The 14,494-nt window shown below is 41.4% G+C and overlaps 2 protein-coding genes across 2 annotated transcripts; both read left to right on the forward strand.

Annotated features, from left to right (window-relative positions):
• Positions 1-11,652: 11,652 nt before the first annotated feature.
• On the forward strand, positions 11,653-12,140 carry LOC138716613 (histone H4). The gene has a single exon (XM_069849777.1). It carries the CDS (start codon positions 11,669-11,671, stop codon positions 11,978-11,980), a length of 312 nt encoding a protein of 103 aa, XP_069705878.1. The 5' UTR covers positions 11,653-11,668; the 3' UTR covers positions 11,981-12,140.
• A 1,456-nt stretch (positions 12,141-13,596) lies between these two features.
• LOC138716614 (histone H3) lies at positions 13,597-14,064 on the forward strand. Its single transcript, XM_069849778.1, has one exon. The coding sequence runs from the start codon at positions 13,597-13,599 to the stop codon at positions 14,005-14,007; it is 411 nt and encodes a 136-aa protein (XP_069705879.1). The 3' UTR covers positions 14,008-14,064.
• The last annotated feature ends 430 nt before the right edge of the window (positions 14,065-14,494 follow it).

Below are 14,494 nucleotides of genomic sequence, written 5' to 3' on the forward strand. Positions count from 1 at the left end.
TCATCTCTTTGTATCTGTTTAATGGAATGAACATTCTTCTGAGAATAAGGACTGAAAGAAGTTCCTTAATCTCTGTAACTTCGATGATTTAGTGTTACACCTTTACAAATCCAGATTATTACAGTTGAAACTGGTCATGAAGATAAGAGCAACTGAGAGTGGACAGTAACAGCTGGTGCAAGAGTGAAGCTGTAGCCCCAGGACTGGGTCCTCTTTACCAGCTCCATCCCCCACATGCACATATTTGGGCAAGTTTCTCTTCAAGCTCATTCTTCATTAACCTCTTCTTATTCCATTAAGAGAGGAGAGATTTCATTCTCTCCCTCACAAGCAGGCTGAAGATTAAAGATAAAGACAGGAGGTAGAAAGAGGTGAAAGAATAGCTCTCAGATCTTACTCCACAAGTAGCAGCAGTCACTTGATCTGCATCTATAGGATGTGAAGAGTACTGTCACTACTCTGTGACAAGTTTTAAAGGGACAAGGTTGTGGCTAGTTTTGTGAGGAAAGCAGATGAGGAAGGAACTGATCTGAGGATTTCAAGGGTCGGAATTCATGACTTCTCTCACTTTTAGTTCTGGGTGAGTTTGCATGTCTTTTAAACAATTCTTGATTCTAGATATTGACTATTTTAAGTTGCAGTTCTGAAGTTCTTTGGATTTCCCTGGCAGTCTGAGGCACTGAAACACTTGGCAGCTGGTCTTTGTCATTATGTACCAGAATCCTTTATTGTATCTGTTCCTTAACCATCAAATCAGCCCTGTTCTGAACAAAGCATTATTCCTCCTCTGTTTATGAATAGTCAGAGTTTTCCTAGACTTATCAACCATTTCTGCAAAAGGCAATTGTATTTTAAAGAGAGGAGCTTTAGAGATAGGAGGTGCTGTGAAAGGGGAAGGCTTTTCTAGGGTTATTTCCTTGTCCCCATTGTACTCTGGCCCTAGCAATGATATTTTCTGGTTAATTGGGTAAAATAAACTTGCAGAAACAATGAATAATTTTCAGATTTGCATTGCAGGAAATAGCTGTTAAATGCAGCACTGGACCAAAATAACAGTTCTCGGCTTTTAGAAAGACCAATCACAATCTACCTTACAAATAACATTGATTTTGCCTTGAGTGTTTTCCAGATAAGAGACAAAAAAACAAAGCAAAGCCAGCATCTCACATAAGTAAGCTGATCAGTGACAGATTATGGAACAGTTTTTCAACCTGACAGAAAAATTTTCTTACTGTGAAGCAACAGTACTTGAAAAAAGTTTTGAGAGTGAGCTGGTAATAAAATTTTTTTGCAGTTTCCAGGTGAAAAGATGAATACTTAAATGTGACTCCTCTTCAAATTAAATCAAACAGCACAGACTGAAAGTTCTATTTTTCCTTTCCAAGCATTCTTGTCTAAATGCAGGCTCTGTTTATTTCCTACTCAGGACCTCAAACCAATTTCTTATATCTCCTTAAAATGCACAACTTTTCTTCACAAAGCCAGAACCTCACTTCCATGCATCATCACAAAACATGCCCTGGCTTCTTTCATAGCCTAGCAGGAAAGGTGCTAGTGCAGATTACAGAAGATCCTACAAAGTGGCAGTGTGTTTTCAAAATCTTTACAAAAATCTTCAAACAAAAAATAGTTCACATAAAACATAACAAGTCGTTCCTAAAATTGTATAGCAGAGAAAAAACTTGACTGTTTTCTGATGAAGACTACGTGATAGAGAAATAGATTAGATACTGGGCAAATAAATGCAAATTAGACATTCAGACTGCAGAAGGAGAGCAATCTGGAAAAAAATGATTGGCCAAATTTAACTGAAAGCCTACCCTCATTTAATTACAATTACTATTGTTAGGATGGGGAGACCCAGAGAAATGACAAACTTTTGATCGAAGCATGCTATCTTCTTGACAAAGAATTATATTGCTGACATTCAAGTAAGCATTCTAAATATTCATGATAAAATCACCATACCAAGACCAAAAGGCCTCAGTCAAGTCTTTGGCGTGATGTAACTGTGTTGATGATAAGGACTGATTTAGCAATTATAAAGTTTATACAGTAGGGAAGGGTTAATATGTTAAAGGGCTGCCAGTAGTAATGAAGCCTGTAACCTTTTAGATATACACTTCAACTAAGCTAACAAAATATACTGACAGATATTTCAGTGTTAGGACAATAACATCTCCTAAAAAAAAGTACCCTGTTTTCTAATCTGACACCTAATGCTGTATGTCCTACCATCATACTGAAAGAAGAGTCATCTAGAGCAGGGAAACAGTACAGCTTCTCTGAGCAGCCTGTTCCAGAAAATTCTTATGTTTAAGTAGAATTTCCTTTGCTTCAGTTTGTGCCCATTGCCTCCTCTCCTCAGCAGTACTTAGAAGACACTGTTTCTGTCTCCTCCACTTCCCCCATCAGGTATCCGAACACATGGATAAAACTCCTCTAATCCTTTTCTTCTTCTGGCTGAACAGTGTCAGCTCTTCAGGCCTCTCCTTATATGAGAGATTTTCCTGTTCCTTAGTCATCTTTGTGGCCGTTTGCAAGTCTGACTACAGTTGTGTCCAAGTCTCTGTTGCACTGGGGATCCCAGAGCTGGACAAAGGACTCTAGATTCATTTCACCCGTGCTGATTGGACGGAAAAAAACATTTTCCTCAGTACTGTTTAGCAAGTAATTTTTCTCCAAATTAGTTTGTGAAACCTATGTACAGATAATCCCTGAATGTCAGTCCTGCCACTTTTTTAATTTTGGTAGTTAAATAAAGGTATCTTCAAAAAACATTGTTCCCTCTCATTCAGTCCTTACTTTCAAGTCTTGACAAGACTGGTTTGAGCTACCTTTACTTGGCTCAGTGATCATGTTGTCTGTGACTGTAGGACTTGTAAAGGCTGGTTGGAGTCTAGGTAAAACTGCCACTTCTGAAAAGATTGCTACATCATAGGGTGAAAGTGTAGGGTGTAGGTAGGGGAAAGTGTCTCTCCTGCCTGCAATAACTGCTAAATCTTTGCTAACCAGCAAAAAAAAAAGGACTCTATATTTTAAGGACTGAGCCTCAAAATATCCGTGTCTGTCCAGAAAATGACGGCCTAAAGTATCAAAATGCTCATTCTGGCTTCTGAAAGCCTTTGGATTAGAAATCCTCTTGTAACTAAGTCTTACTTCTCTTTAAACATAGGATTCCCATCTATGATCAGGATTATGTTCTACTGAGTTATGTAGAAAACAAATATTGTGTTGTTTTCAATTGAAGAAGAAGAGGAAGCAGGTAAATACAGAAAGGTAGGCATAAGGACCTAAATGCAAAAGCATGGAAATGTAACCCTATCTGTAACTTACTGAGTACCTGGAAAAAAATGAAATGTGATATCTGAACCTGTGTCACCTGCTGTCTTGGATCCCAGGGGCACAACACAAACAAGTGACAAGTCTTTTTTTGGGAATCAGATTACAAACACTAGTTCAGTCAGTAATAGAAATTAAAAGTAGGCCATCAATACAGAAAATCTACATCCTACCCATTCAGCGGCACTCAGGATTTACCTCTTATTAGATGTCTTTTCCTAAGGTAGCAAAGAGAGTTTGAGCCCTTCGTGTTGAGTGAAGGGAAACAGGATGCTAAAAGATTACCTGTGATAAAATGCAGTAGGCCCATTTCTGCACCCAGCCTATGCAGCCACTCTATTATTTCTGAAGAATATGGACAAGAACTAAGAATATGATAAGGCATTCTGGGTTATAGATTCATGCATTGGTCAGGTTTATAGACTCAGCACACCCTGGGGAAAGAATGTATTATTAATATTGAATTGTACTAATTACCAGCTCAGCCAAATTCAAGGAAGGTATGAATAAAACCAAGAATTTACTGTATTCAGACATTGGTTTGTAGGGCATAAGGGAAGAAATTAAAGCATTGTTAACTGGCTTGCTCCAAAATTAACTGTAGAAGAAGTCTCAGTACAGGATGAAATGTTTCTTTAGAGATGCCTAGTACACTGCAGATTTTCTCACTGTTTCATTTTATTTCATTTAGAGAAATTTATTAGAAATTAAACTAATAATCAAATAAACTCGACCTAGCATGCACACACAGAGATGGGTAGAAATTTACATTAAAATGTTTGATTTTCAACTACGAGATTAAAATAATCTTTCAAACAGAGTTCTACGAGGATCAGTCCTGCTGTAATTTTATTCATGACCTGAATTCATGACCTTTAGTCTATTCGTGACCTTTAGTCTATAGGGCATGCAAAGAAGTGCTATGTGTACCAACAAGCAAAGAAATGCTGGAAAGATGGAGGATAGTTTATGTACTGAAAAATGCCTGATAAATTGGAGATACCATGTTCAAAAATATGTAAGATATTTCACCTGGAAAGAAATATATCAGTTTTATAAATGTTGGGCAGTAGCGGGTGACTAGCAGCTGAATAGATTCGGCTCTTCAGGTTATAATTATGAATTGACAATGAATTAACAACAGTATGTTACTAGGTATTAGATAGGAACACAATAACATCATCTACAGGGCAGATTAAGATCGTCATCTGTAGTCAGGAATGTTATTGTTTCACTTGGAGTTTTAGGCCTTATTTTTAGTACTAAACCTCAGGTAATGAGAAGTGAACTATAAGAGAATGAACAGAGGAAAGCAACAGTAATCAGTGAGGTCTAAGAACTATTCCCTAATGGAAAGGAACATACTATTTGAGTTCCCTAAGTCAAAAAGAAGGCTGAAAAACTGGAATATCTTCTCAAATACTATGAAAATGAAATAAGTCATCTTTCCTCAGTATACACTGTAAGAAACGCAAGAAATAATGTTCTTCATTGCAGCAGTAAGGAAATAATTCCTGGTATGGAGTAGAGTGACACACTAGAAAATGTTACTTGGGAAGACAGCGAGGTTTCTAAGAATCAGCGACACTGAGCAACTATAAGAAATAAAATGTGTTCAGTTGACTCGTGATGGTGGGTAGAGAACAACAAGAATTGCGGATGTCTAGGCACTCAGTAAAGAAAAGAACGCCCCAGAGCTGAATGAATACTTGATACTACAGAATCACAGAATCACAATGTTGGAAAAGACCTCCAGGATCATCAAGTCCAACCATTCCTGTCAAACACTAAACCATGTCCCTCAGCACCTCATCCACCTTTTAAATACCTCCAGGGATGGTGACTCAACCACCTCCCTAGGCAGCTGGTTCCAATGCCCAATGACCCTTTCTGTGAAAAATTTTTTCTGATATCAAGCCTGAACCTCCCCTGGAGGAGCTTGAGGCCATTCCCTCTCGTCCTGTCCCCTGCCACTTGGGAGAAGAAGCCAGCCCCCTCCTCTCTACGACCTCCTTTCAGGCAGTTGTAGAGAGCAATAAGGTCACCCCTCAGCCTCCTCTTCTCCAGGCTAAACAACCCCAGTTCCTTCAGCCACTCCTCATAAGATTTGTTCTCCAGCCCCTTCACCAGCTTTGTTTCTCTTCCCTGGATGTGCTCCAAAGCCTCAATATCCTTCTTGTAGTGAGGGGTCCAGAACTGAACACAGTATTCGAGGTGTGAATATTAATTGTTGTTATCAGTAATGACCTGGATAATAAGAGAAAATGTGCCTTTAGCATGTGTGAATGATACTATATTAGGGGGAGTAGATAGAGCCAAAGTAAGACATTCAGATAAAAGGGACTTCAGTAAACATGAGGCATGGGACAAATGAAATCTTGTGCAGCTACAAATGAAATCTAATGCAGTTTATCAAAGAAGTGCAAAGTTCTGCACATGAAACAAAGCAGCTACCTGCATCAGTATGGGCTAGGAAATGACTGGTCTGAGCTGAAGAAAATCTCGAGGTTGTGGTGAATTTCTCTTGTGCTTCATCCTTAAAGACAGACTTGCTGCTTTGTTCAGAGCCTAAGAAAACCCTGTAAGCAGCTGGGGTTTCAAACCAAAGTATTTGGTTTTCCAACCAGCTATTACTGTAACAAAGACAATGCACAGCAGTAGTGTCTGGAAGCACCGACACAATGAACGTCATCATTTTCCAGACTTGGCTTTTTCCAGAAACATGCAGTGCAAGACAAAATTCAGTACATTCCTACAGTGATGCCCACAGTAGATTCACAAAATGGAAAATCATGCCCCAAGGACACTATTTGGACAAGGCAGTAACTCAGCTACTGTTAAGTACTTACAACTTTACAGGAGTTGACAGAGTTCAATGGGAAAACTTACTGCCCAGTGCAGCTCTGCAGGGGCCCAGACAAGGAGAGGAGTTGATCAGTCTTGGCTGTGCAGGAAACATTGTACTTACACTGCTTTCAAAATACATCTTTCTATCTTAATCAACGGTCAATATATCAGGGAAACTGTGCTGCTTCAAGTGTCAGGTTAGAAAGCAGAGTAAGAATTAAGAAAAGCGGTCAAGTACCAGCTGTGGTTGCTGAATAGCTGATTTGCTGTTTGCTGTCCCTTATCCAAATGCAAAAGTAGATTTGCATGATGTACTACAGAATTCTAAACTCCATGGACCACTCTGTTCCTGGGGAACTGGAGTACCTCTTGAAGAGGTCATAGAATTATAGAATCATAGAACAACCAGGCTGGAAGAGACCCATCGGATCATCAAGTCCAACCATTCCTATCAAACACTAAACCATGCCCCTTAGCACCTCGTCCACCTGTGACTTAAACACCTCCAGGGAAGGTGACTCAACCACCTCCCTGGGCAGCCTCTGCCAGTGCCCAATGACCCTTTCTGTGAAAATTTTTTTCCTAATGTCCAGCCTAAACCTCCCCTGGCAGAGCTTGAGGCCATTTCCTTTTGTCCTATTCCCTGTCACTTGGGAGAAGAGACCATCACCCTCCTCTCTACAAACTCCTTTCAGGTAGTTGTAGAGAGCAAACTATAATCTGACAGGGCTTGATCCTTCATTGTCTTTCTAGAACAAGCCCAGTGCCCAGGAAGGAAAACAACATGGGCAAAGGGGGACACCTGCTCCCAGTTGCAGGATAATTGATACTGTCCCTTCTCTCCAATGTTCTAAACAGACTTCATGTGAGGAACTAGGTATAGTACTATCTTCCCAACACCTCAAACCTGACCTGGGAGTTCCTCCAGTATTTCTTCATAAATCAGTTCAGCTACACTAGCTGTTCAGTGCACCGAACAGCACCCTGCCAATGCCAAGGGAGCAGAGAGGCTGCAATCAGAAGTCATGAGTGGATGTTTCCAAAGACCATGATATGGGGCAAAGAGGGACTTACTTATCTTAGGAAGGCTGCATGTTGTGCATAGTGTGGCGGGGATGAATCCCATGCAACCCATCACCTTCCAAGGCAGAGTGAGACACATCACAGTCACTACTCCAGAGTCACTCTAGGTTGGCCATAAACAGTTGTCCTGACAGCTGGTATGTGTTGTGTCAGAGAATTGCCCCAGAAAATGCATAAAAATGCACTTCTAGTGCAATTCTAGTACAAACAGCATTGCTTTGAAAGGAATCCCAGAACATTTGGACTGGTGAGGAGGAGGTGTAAGTGGTGGCAGGGCCATGCAAGTGCCTGGATGTCAGTGCCTGCCAAGCATAACATTCCCTCGGAAGTGCGTGTGCAGTGTCCCTTCCTGTGATCTGGTGTTGTGGAGACTAATCCTAGGATGTTATTTTCCATGAAGAAACAGCACTGAGCTCCTGCTGGTTTGCAGAGCAGCACAGCAGTGACTCAGACAAAGTGCACTTGCCCTTGCCCACAGCTGGTATGGTGCAGGGGAAGAGAGACGACTTCTCAGTGGTTTTGTCTCAGTGTGGATCATCATCTGATCTGTAAGAAGACACACTCTGTGCATGGCAAACTGCAATCTCAAAGGTCAGCCCAGGCTGCTGGGCCACAACAGAGATCTCCTTTTAATTTTATTAGTCCCTATGTAGTTTCTGCACTTGCCAGCAAGAAGGTTAGAAACAGTCCAAAGCAGGGCTGCAGCTCAACCTCTTGTATCTCTGATGGAGAAGAGCCTTTAAATAAAAAAGATGAGAATAGGACTTTCCACCTCTGACTCTCTCAGCTGGAAGGTAAGGGAGAGGGGAGAGATTAAGTTAAATATCAAAGAACTCATCATTAGATGAAATCCATGATCACAGTTCCCCCAAATCTCTTATCATACATGTCAAATAGATAGATATGGTCAACATATTGGGAAGCTAATAGTTGCAACATTTAAACATTATGTGGCATTGTTTGCTATTTTTACTTAAGCAACATGAACCACTTCTGCAAATACGCTACCGCCAAGAGATTCCTTTCAAATGGCAAATCTACACATGCAAACATTGACTTGGGCCTCAGTCTCAAGATAAATGCTTTCTGTGATTAAAATATTCCTTGGCAAAATCAAGTGGTCTGCTTCATCTCAGTAACCACAGCTTTGTCGCGTAGCTTACACGCTGAACTGTTGATGGGGTATGTGGGCACAGTGGTCTAGAGAATGAGGAGTTCTGGGGTAGATTTAGAAGCCTGAAGAATACCAAAGAAGTTGAATGTTGTGCAGTTTACTGTTTTACCCACATGTAGAGACAGGTCCCAGTTGAACACATCTCCATGCTGTCAAAATTGTAAACCTCTCCAACCAGGTTCTTTAAGGTATTACTCTTGAGAAGAGTTTAAATTTTGATATCAAATTTCTGTATGGAGCATATTTGACATTTCATGTGGTTTTTATTTAGCAAAATGATACCTCAGTGTACTGAAATTGCATCACAAACATAATGTAGTATTTGCAATATGTAGTTGCATCACAGTGCAAATGTGGTTCTCATTACTGGTCTCTATGTGCTCACTGTTACAGTGCTGGGCCTCCTCAGTCACTGAGAAGGAATATGTCAGTTGAAACCATCTTAAGCCCATTGATGTCTTTAAACTTCATTTTATTTTTTGTCCAGTTTTTGAGGTTAATGTTGGGCTGAGCCACATATACAGCACTACCCCTCCTCACCCCTCATGGCAGTCCGGCTTGCTCAGAAAGATATTATTCTTTGTTAGTTGTCTGAAACAACCTGATGATTCATTGGTCCAGCTGTTTCATATAAAACCATGGTAGCCCTCCTGTTTTCCTGATGTTAAGTGCAAATTTCTTTACAGTACATTACTCCTCAAGTTCATCATCTTTTTGCCCTTTTCCTCTGAGTTCTCCTCCTCTGTGGGGGTGTGCAGGTCTGCCAACAGTGCCCAAGTTTTCAGTACAAGGGAAAAAATGTTTCTTTCCCCCAGATCATCCAGATGAGATCTACTGTTTTCAGCATGGCAGGTCACACGAACAGGACAACAGTGCAAAGCAGTGCAACCTGTCTTACTTATAAAGTACAAATTGTAATTACATTTTTTCTTTGGAACTTACAGAGAATATTTTTAATCAGGAATGAAGTAACAAGCTGCCAATGAGCAGAAAGCACAAGGAATATGAAGACCTGTCTCATATGCATACAAAGTTCAAAACTACTTGTCTGACAAAAAAAAGAATATCTTTCCAGAATGTATATTCATATATATTCTTACAATATAATGTCTGGCATCAGGGGTTTTTTTTGCACATTATTGATCCAAAATTGAAGCCTGAAGTTCTGCTAGCATTTAATGAATGATAGTTTTAAAATCAGGATTAGATTAATAACTACATACTTACCCTGAGGTTATTGATCCAGATGCAATACCCTACAGGAACTTTATGTTATTGGTCTAGAATTTAAACACATGTGAAAAAAAAAATCATATTCATTACCTAGAGGGCACAAAACCAGAACATAAACAAGCAGCTGAAAACTGACAAATGGACACTGAATGTTGAGTGCAAAAATCATGTGGACACGCAGCAAGTGTTTTCAGTACATTAGAGGCTTAGTCATTTGCCTCTGTCTTGCAGAATAAAATCTGTCTTGAGTCCATCTTGCTGTGAATCTGCCCCTAGTCTACATATGTGCTAAATGAACAAAATTTCAGGTGCCCTTACTTGAGCACTGTCACCGGTAAGTATGGGCAAGAGTTGGGGAGCGAGAAGGAAGAGACACTGAAATTTGATGTTCTGCCACTAATGAGGCACTAGTAAGTGAAGAAAAAAAAGTCATAATTAAAAATTATCCACAACTATTCTAGAATCCTTCTTTAAGCTAGTTACAGCAGAAAAGGCTTGAGATTATTTACAGTTTTGTGACTACTTGGTTCTGTAAAAACAGGAACTATAGTAAGCATAATGCACATTTAAGCCTCACTATCATACTTAGCTTACTTCATCTCTTCACTCCTCCCAGGAAGAGAAATGAGGTATGCTTAGTAATACACAAATCTAAGGAGACTCCTTGTCACACCTCTGCATTCCTCTAAACTGCAACAGGAATCACAGTTACTACAGCCCAGGTAAAAGCTGTGAATTACTTTGCTAGGTGAAATACTTGATTAGAAGAGTTCAGCTAGGTTGCTTCAGACTGGAAGAGGGGAAAAGCAGAGGTCATTCTTATGTACTAATTTTCTGAAGTGATGCAGATCAGCTAGGGAGAAGAAAAAAATCATCTAAATCATATTTGATATCTTCAACTAAAAAAAAAGAAACAGGAAAAACACTGATGCCTCAAAAGACATATATTTGATATTGACCATGAATACATCTAGGCAAAGTATTAGATAGAATATCTAAGATGTCGGGATAATGAGCTCTTCCTGTAAGCTTTTAATGTGACCATATCCTGATATCCTGATAATATCCTGAGACAAGGATTGCTCCTTGCTTTCAAAAACACTGATTCAGTATCTCACCTGTTTCCAGTACAGATTTATACCCATAAACCAACAGCTAAAGACTGAAAAGATTGATCTGCAGTACAAGAGAAAGGCAATTTTCTTACTAATTAAGGTAGCATAAATATAAATCTATAGTCATGCTAAAGGAAATTTTTCAGAAAATAAGGAAAAAAATCCCCACAGCAGTAATTCTAAATGAGGAAATTTAATAAAAGTCACAATGTAATGTAAATGTAATAACAGAAAACAGATTCTGTTCTACATTCTGCTTAGTATATGGTTACAGACCCAAACTAACTTATGCAAAAGTTGTAAAGTAGTATGATACTTCATATTTTGGCAGTGGAAGGTAGAAAGCAAAATATGAAGCCACTAGATCAGAAAACCTGGCAGCAAAGGTACTGTGGAAAATTTCCTAAAGCCAGTAAGAGATTTCAGGGTATTAAAACTTCTGCTAAAATGTTTACAGAACTTTGAATCAAAGAATACGGTTAGAGAACGACAGTATGAAAATATGAGGTATGTAAAGTAATTAAAAAAATGGTAATTGCAATAAAATAAAATATACACACATATCCATAGCAAATATTTATTTACAAATCCAAGGAGGAGGGGAAAAAAATGGAGGATTGTTGTGAACATGCACACTGTTGAAAATCCTTTTTTTTGGGCCATGCATTTTTTTGTTTACATAGTAGTCTTTACAGTGCTGTTAGCAAATAACAGCAAGAGATGATCCATCACGCCCTGTGACTGATGCAGAAGAGAATGCACGGAACCCCGCCCCTCCCTGCTGTGGTTCTCAAACAGGTCCGACCCCGACACACAAATACCGCGCCGCGGACAGCGCGGCCTCACAGCTCAGAGCGGTGACAACAGCAGGAACATGTCTGGCAGAGGCAAAGGCGGCAAGGGGCTCGGCAAGGGGGGCGCCAAGCGCCACCGCAAGGTGCTGCGCGACAACATCCAGGGCATCACCAAGCCGGCCATCCGCCGCCTGGCTCGGCGCGGCGGCGTCAAGCGCATCTCGGGGCTTATCTACGAGGAGACTCGCGGCGTCCTCAAGGTGTTCCTGGAGAACGTGATCCGCGACGCAGTCACCTACACCGAGCACGCCAAGAGGAAGACTGTCACTGCTATGGACGTGGTGTACGCCCTCAAGCGCCAGGGTCGCACTCTCTACGGCTTCGGTGGTTAAAGCATTTTATTTCTGGACCATCTCAACAACCCAAAGGCTCTTTTAAGAGCCACCCACGTTTTCTTAAAAAGAGCCGAGTTGCTTCGAAACTGGTAATGAGATTAAAGCTTTTTTGTTAATTGTATCTTTCATTAATATATTGTTGTATAATATGGCTTTTAAAAAATTTAAGCGCTTAATAATTGCCTAAACGTTTCGCTAATAAGTTTAGAGGTTATTTTAGTCGAGTAGGTGGAGTAACAGAAAGCTATTGATTCCAATAGCAGGGTATTAGGATCATTAAGATTAGGGCATTTTTTGACCTTAATCCATAGAAAAATGGATCTTAACAGAGAACAACAAAACACCGTAAGCTTATGCTCCTCTCTCAAGCTGAAGACCCAGCTTCGAGGCAGGTAAGCATTGCAGGCATCTTATTTTGGTCTGGTTTTCCACAAAATACAATCAGTAGAAAACACACAAGCGGTAGGAGAGGTAGGTCTGTGTTGGTACCTAAATCATGTAAACGCCTCTGATAATGCCTGGCACACAAAAATCTATGGGCATGGGGTGCGAGGTGTCACAACTGGTCACCCCCTGAACTCCTCGTAAGAATTTAAGCACCAGAGTGATCTCAAGCCTGTCCTTTGAATGTGTTTTGGGGGTATTTGTCCATCATTATTTGTGTTTCCAGTGTGTTAAAGCTTGGAAGCTTGTGGGGGTGGGGTTATTTTGATTTTTTGTTTGTTTGCTTTTTTTTCTTCCAATTTAGGGCTGCTAAATCGTGAGCAGCTCTCCATATCTGATGTTGGCACCAGTCCCCTCTTTCCCTGAAAGCCCTTGTTACTCAAGTTCTAGAGACAACTCTCTTGCTTAGAAAAATAGCAGAAATATGCAGTGGGGAAACTTGAAGTCTCATGGACTGCAAAGTTCATGTTTCAACAAATTACAGTTTAGTAACACCTTATATACTGAAAAAAAATAGAAGTAATTGAAAACACAACCACTTGCACTAGAGCATTTCCACATACAATTAATCCCAAAACAAAACCATCCACCATAACAACTACAGTGTGGATGTCTGCTGTTTTTAGAAGAAGTTAAGAAAAAAGAAGGAAACCCAAACGCTGCCCCCAATACTGTAAAAAGAACCACCAAAATGAACAAAAATAAACACCAAATAAAGCACCCAAAGCAGGTATTTTTTCGTTTGATTCTGAGTATTCCTATGAAGGAAAACCTGTGCAATGCTCATTTTTCAAATCTCACTGCATTAGAACAAAACAAAAAAACCAAACAACACCAACATGAATACATTAAGGTCAGCATAGTTTAAAATTATATTTTTCCTTTTTAATAGTTTTTGGTTAAGTTTTTTTTTTCAAATAGATAAGAAGAAACGGCGATTTTCAGACGAGCGGGGGGTGCAGGGCCGGGGGGGTTTGGGCTCCGCCGGGCGGTTGGCGAAAAGGCGCGTCGTTCGCGGCGGGATTTTCGAATTTGAACGGAGTCAGTCAGGAGGGCGCGCTGGGCCAGCCAATCGGAATGGGCGAGCGCTCTATAAAAGCCGCCGCGGCGGCGGGACGGCAGCAGTTCACCGCGGCGGTTCGGAAGAGGGGCTCGTTTCTGTTTTGGCGATGGCTCGCACGAAGCAGACAGCGCGCAAGTCGACGGGCGGGAAGGCGCCCCGCAAGCAGCTGGCCACCAAGGCGGCCCGCAAGAGCGCGCCGGCCACGGGCGGCGTGAAGAAGCCGCACCGGTACCGGCCCGGCACGGTGGCGCTGCGCGAGATCCGCCGCTACCAGAAGTCGACGGAGCTGCTGATCCGCAAGCTGCCCTTCCAGCGCCTGGTGCGCGAGATCGCGCAGGACTTCAAGACCGACCTGCGCTTCCAGAGCTCGGCCGTCATGGCGCTGCAGGAGGCGAGCGAGGCGTACCTGGTGGGGCTCTTCGAGGACACCAACCTGTGCGCCATCCACGCCAAGCGCGTCACCATCATGCCCAAGGACATCCAGCTGGCCCGCCGCATCCGCGGGGAGCGCGCCTGAGGCCTCTCATCCTTCATCCCTACACCCCTAAAGGCTCTTTTAAGAGCCATCACATTACACGAGAGAGCTGTGACACTCATTTTGATACTCAGATGCTAGACGGAATCGTCTTCCAAGGTAATGACATGTGGAATCAGGACTCTATAAGCTCTGCTAGGGGAGGTTTAGGCTGGGCATCAGGAAAAAAACTTTTACAGAAAGGGTCATTGGGCACTGGCAGAGGCTGCCCAGGGAGGTGGTTGATTCACCTTCCCTGGAGGTGTTTAAGGCACGGGTGGACGAGGTGCTGAGGGACATGGTTTAGTGTTTGATAGGAATGGTTGGACTCTGATCCAGTGGGTCTTTTCCAACCTGATTATTCTATGATGCTATGATTCTAATTTATAAAGTAGGTATGTTTATTCAGTGCTGAGATGCATGGGAGAATTATTTCTCCAAAACAACGTGTGTGCCCATTGTGGCAACTTGGCTTTATACAGTAAAATGT

Source organism: Phaenicophaeus curvirostris, chromosome 1 (genome assembly GCF_032191515.1).
Source record: "Phaenicophaeus curvirostris isolate KB17595 chromosome 1, BPBGC_Pcur_1.0, whole genome shotgun sequence".
In the NCBI taxonomy this organism is placed as follows: Eukaryota; Metazoa; Chordata; class Aves; order Cuculiformes; family Cuculidae; genus Phaenicophaeus; species Phaenicophaeus curvirostris.

Bases quoted from the DNA above. Each gene is read 5' to 3' on its own strand.
- LOC138716613 (XM_069849777.1), top strand. From the start codon at position 11,669: ATGTCTGGCAGAGGCAAAGGCGGCAAGGGGCTCGGCAAGGGGGGCGCC.
- LOC138716614 (XM_069849778.1), top strand. From the start codon at position 13,597: ATGGCTCGCACGAAGCAGACAGCGCGCAAGTCGACGGGCGGGAAGGCG.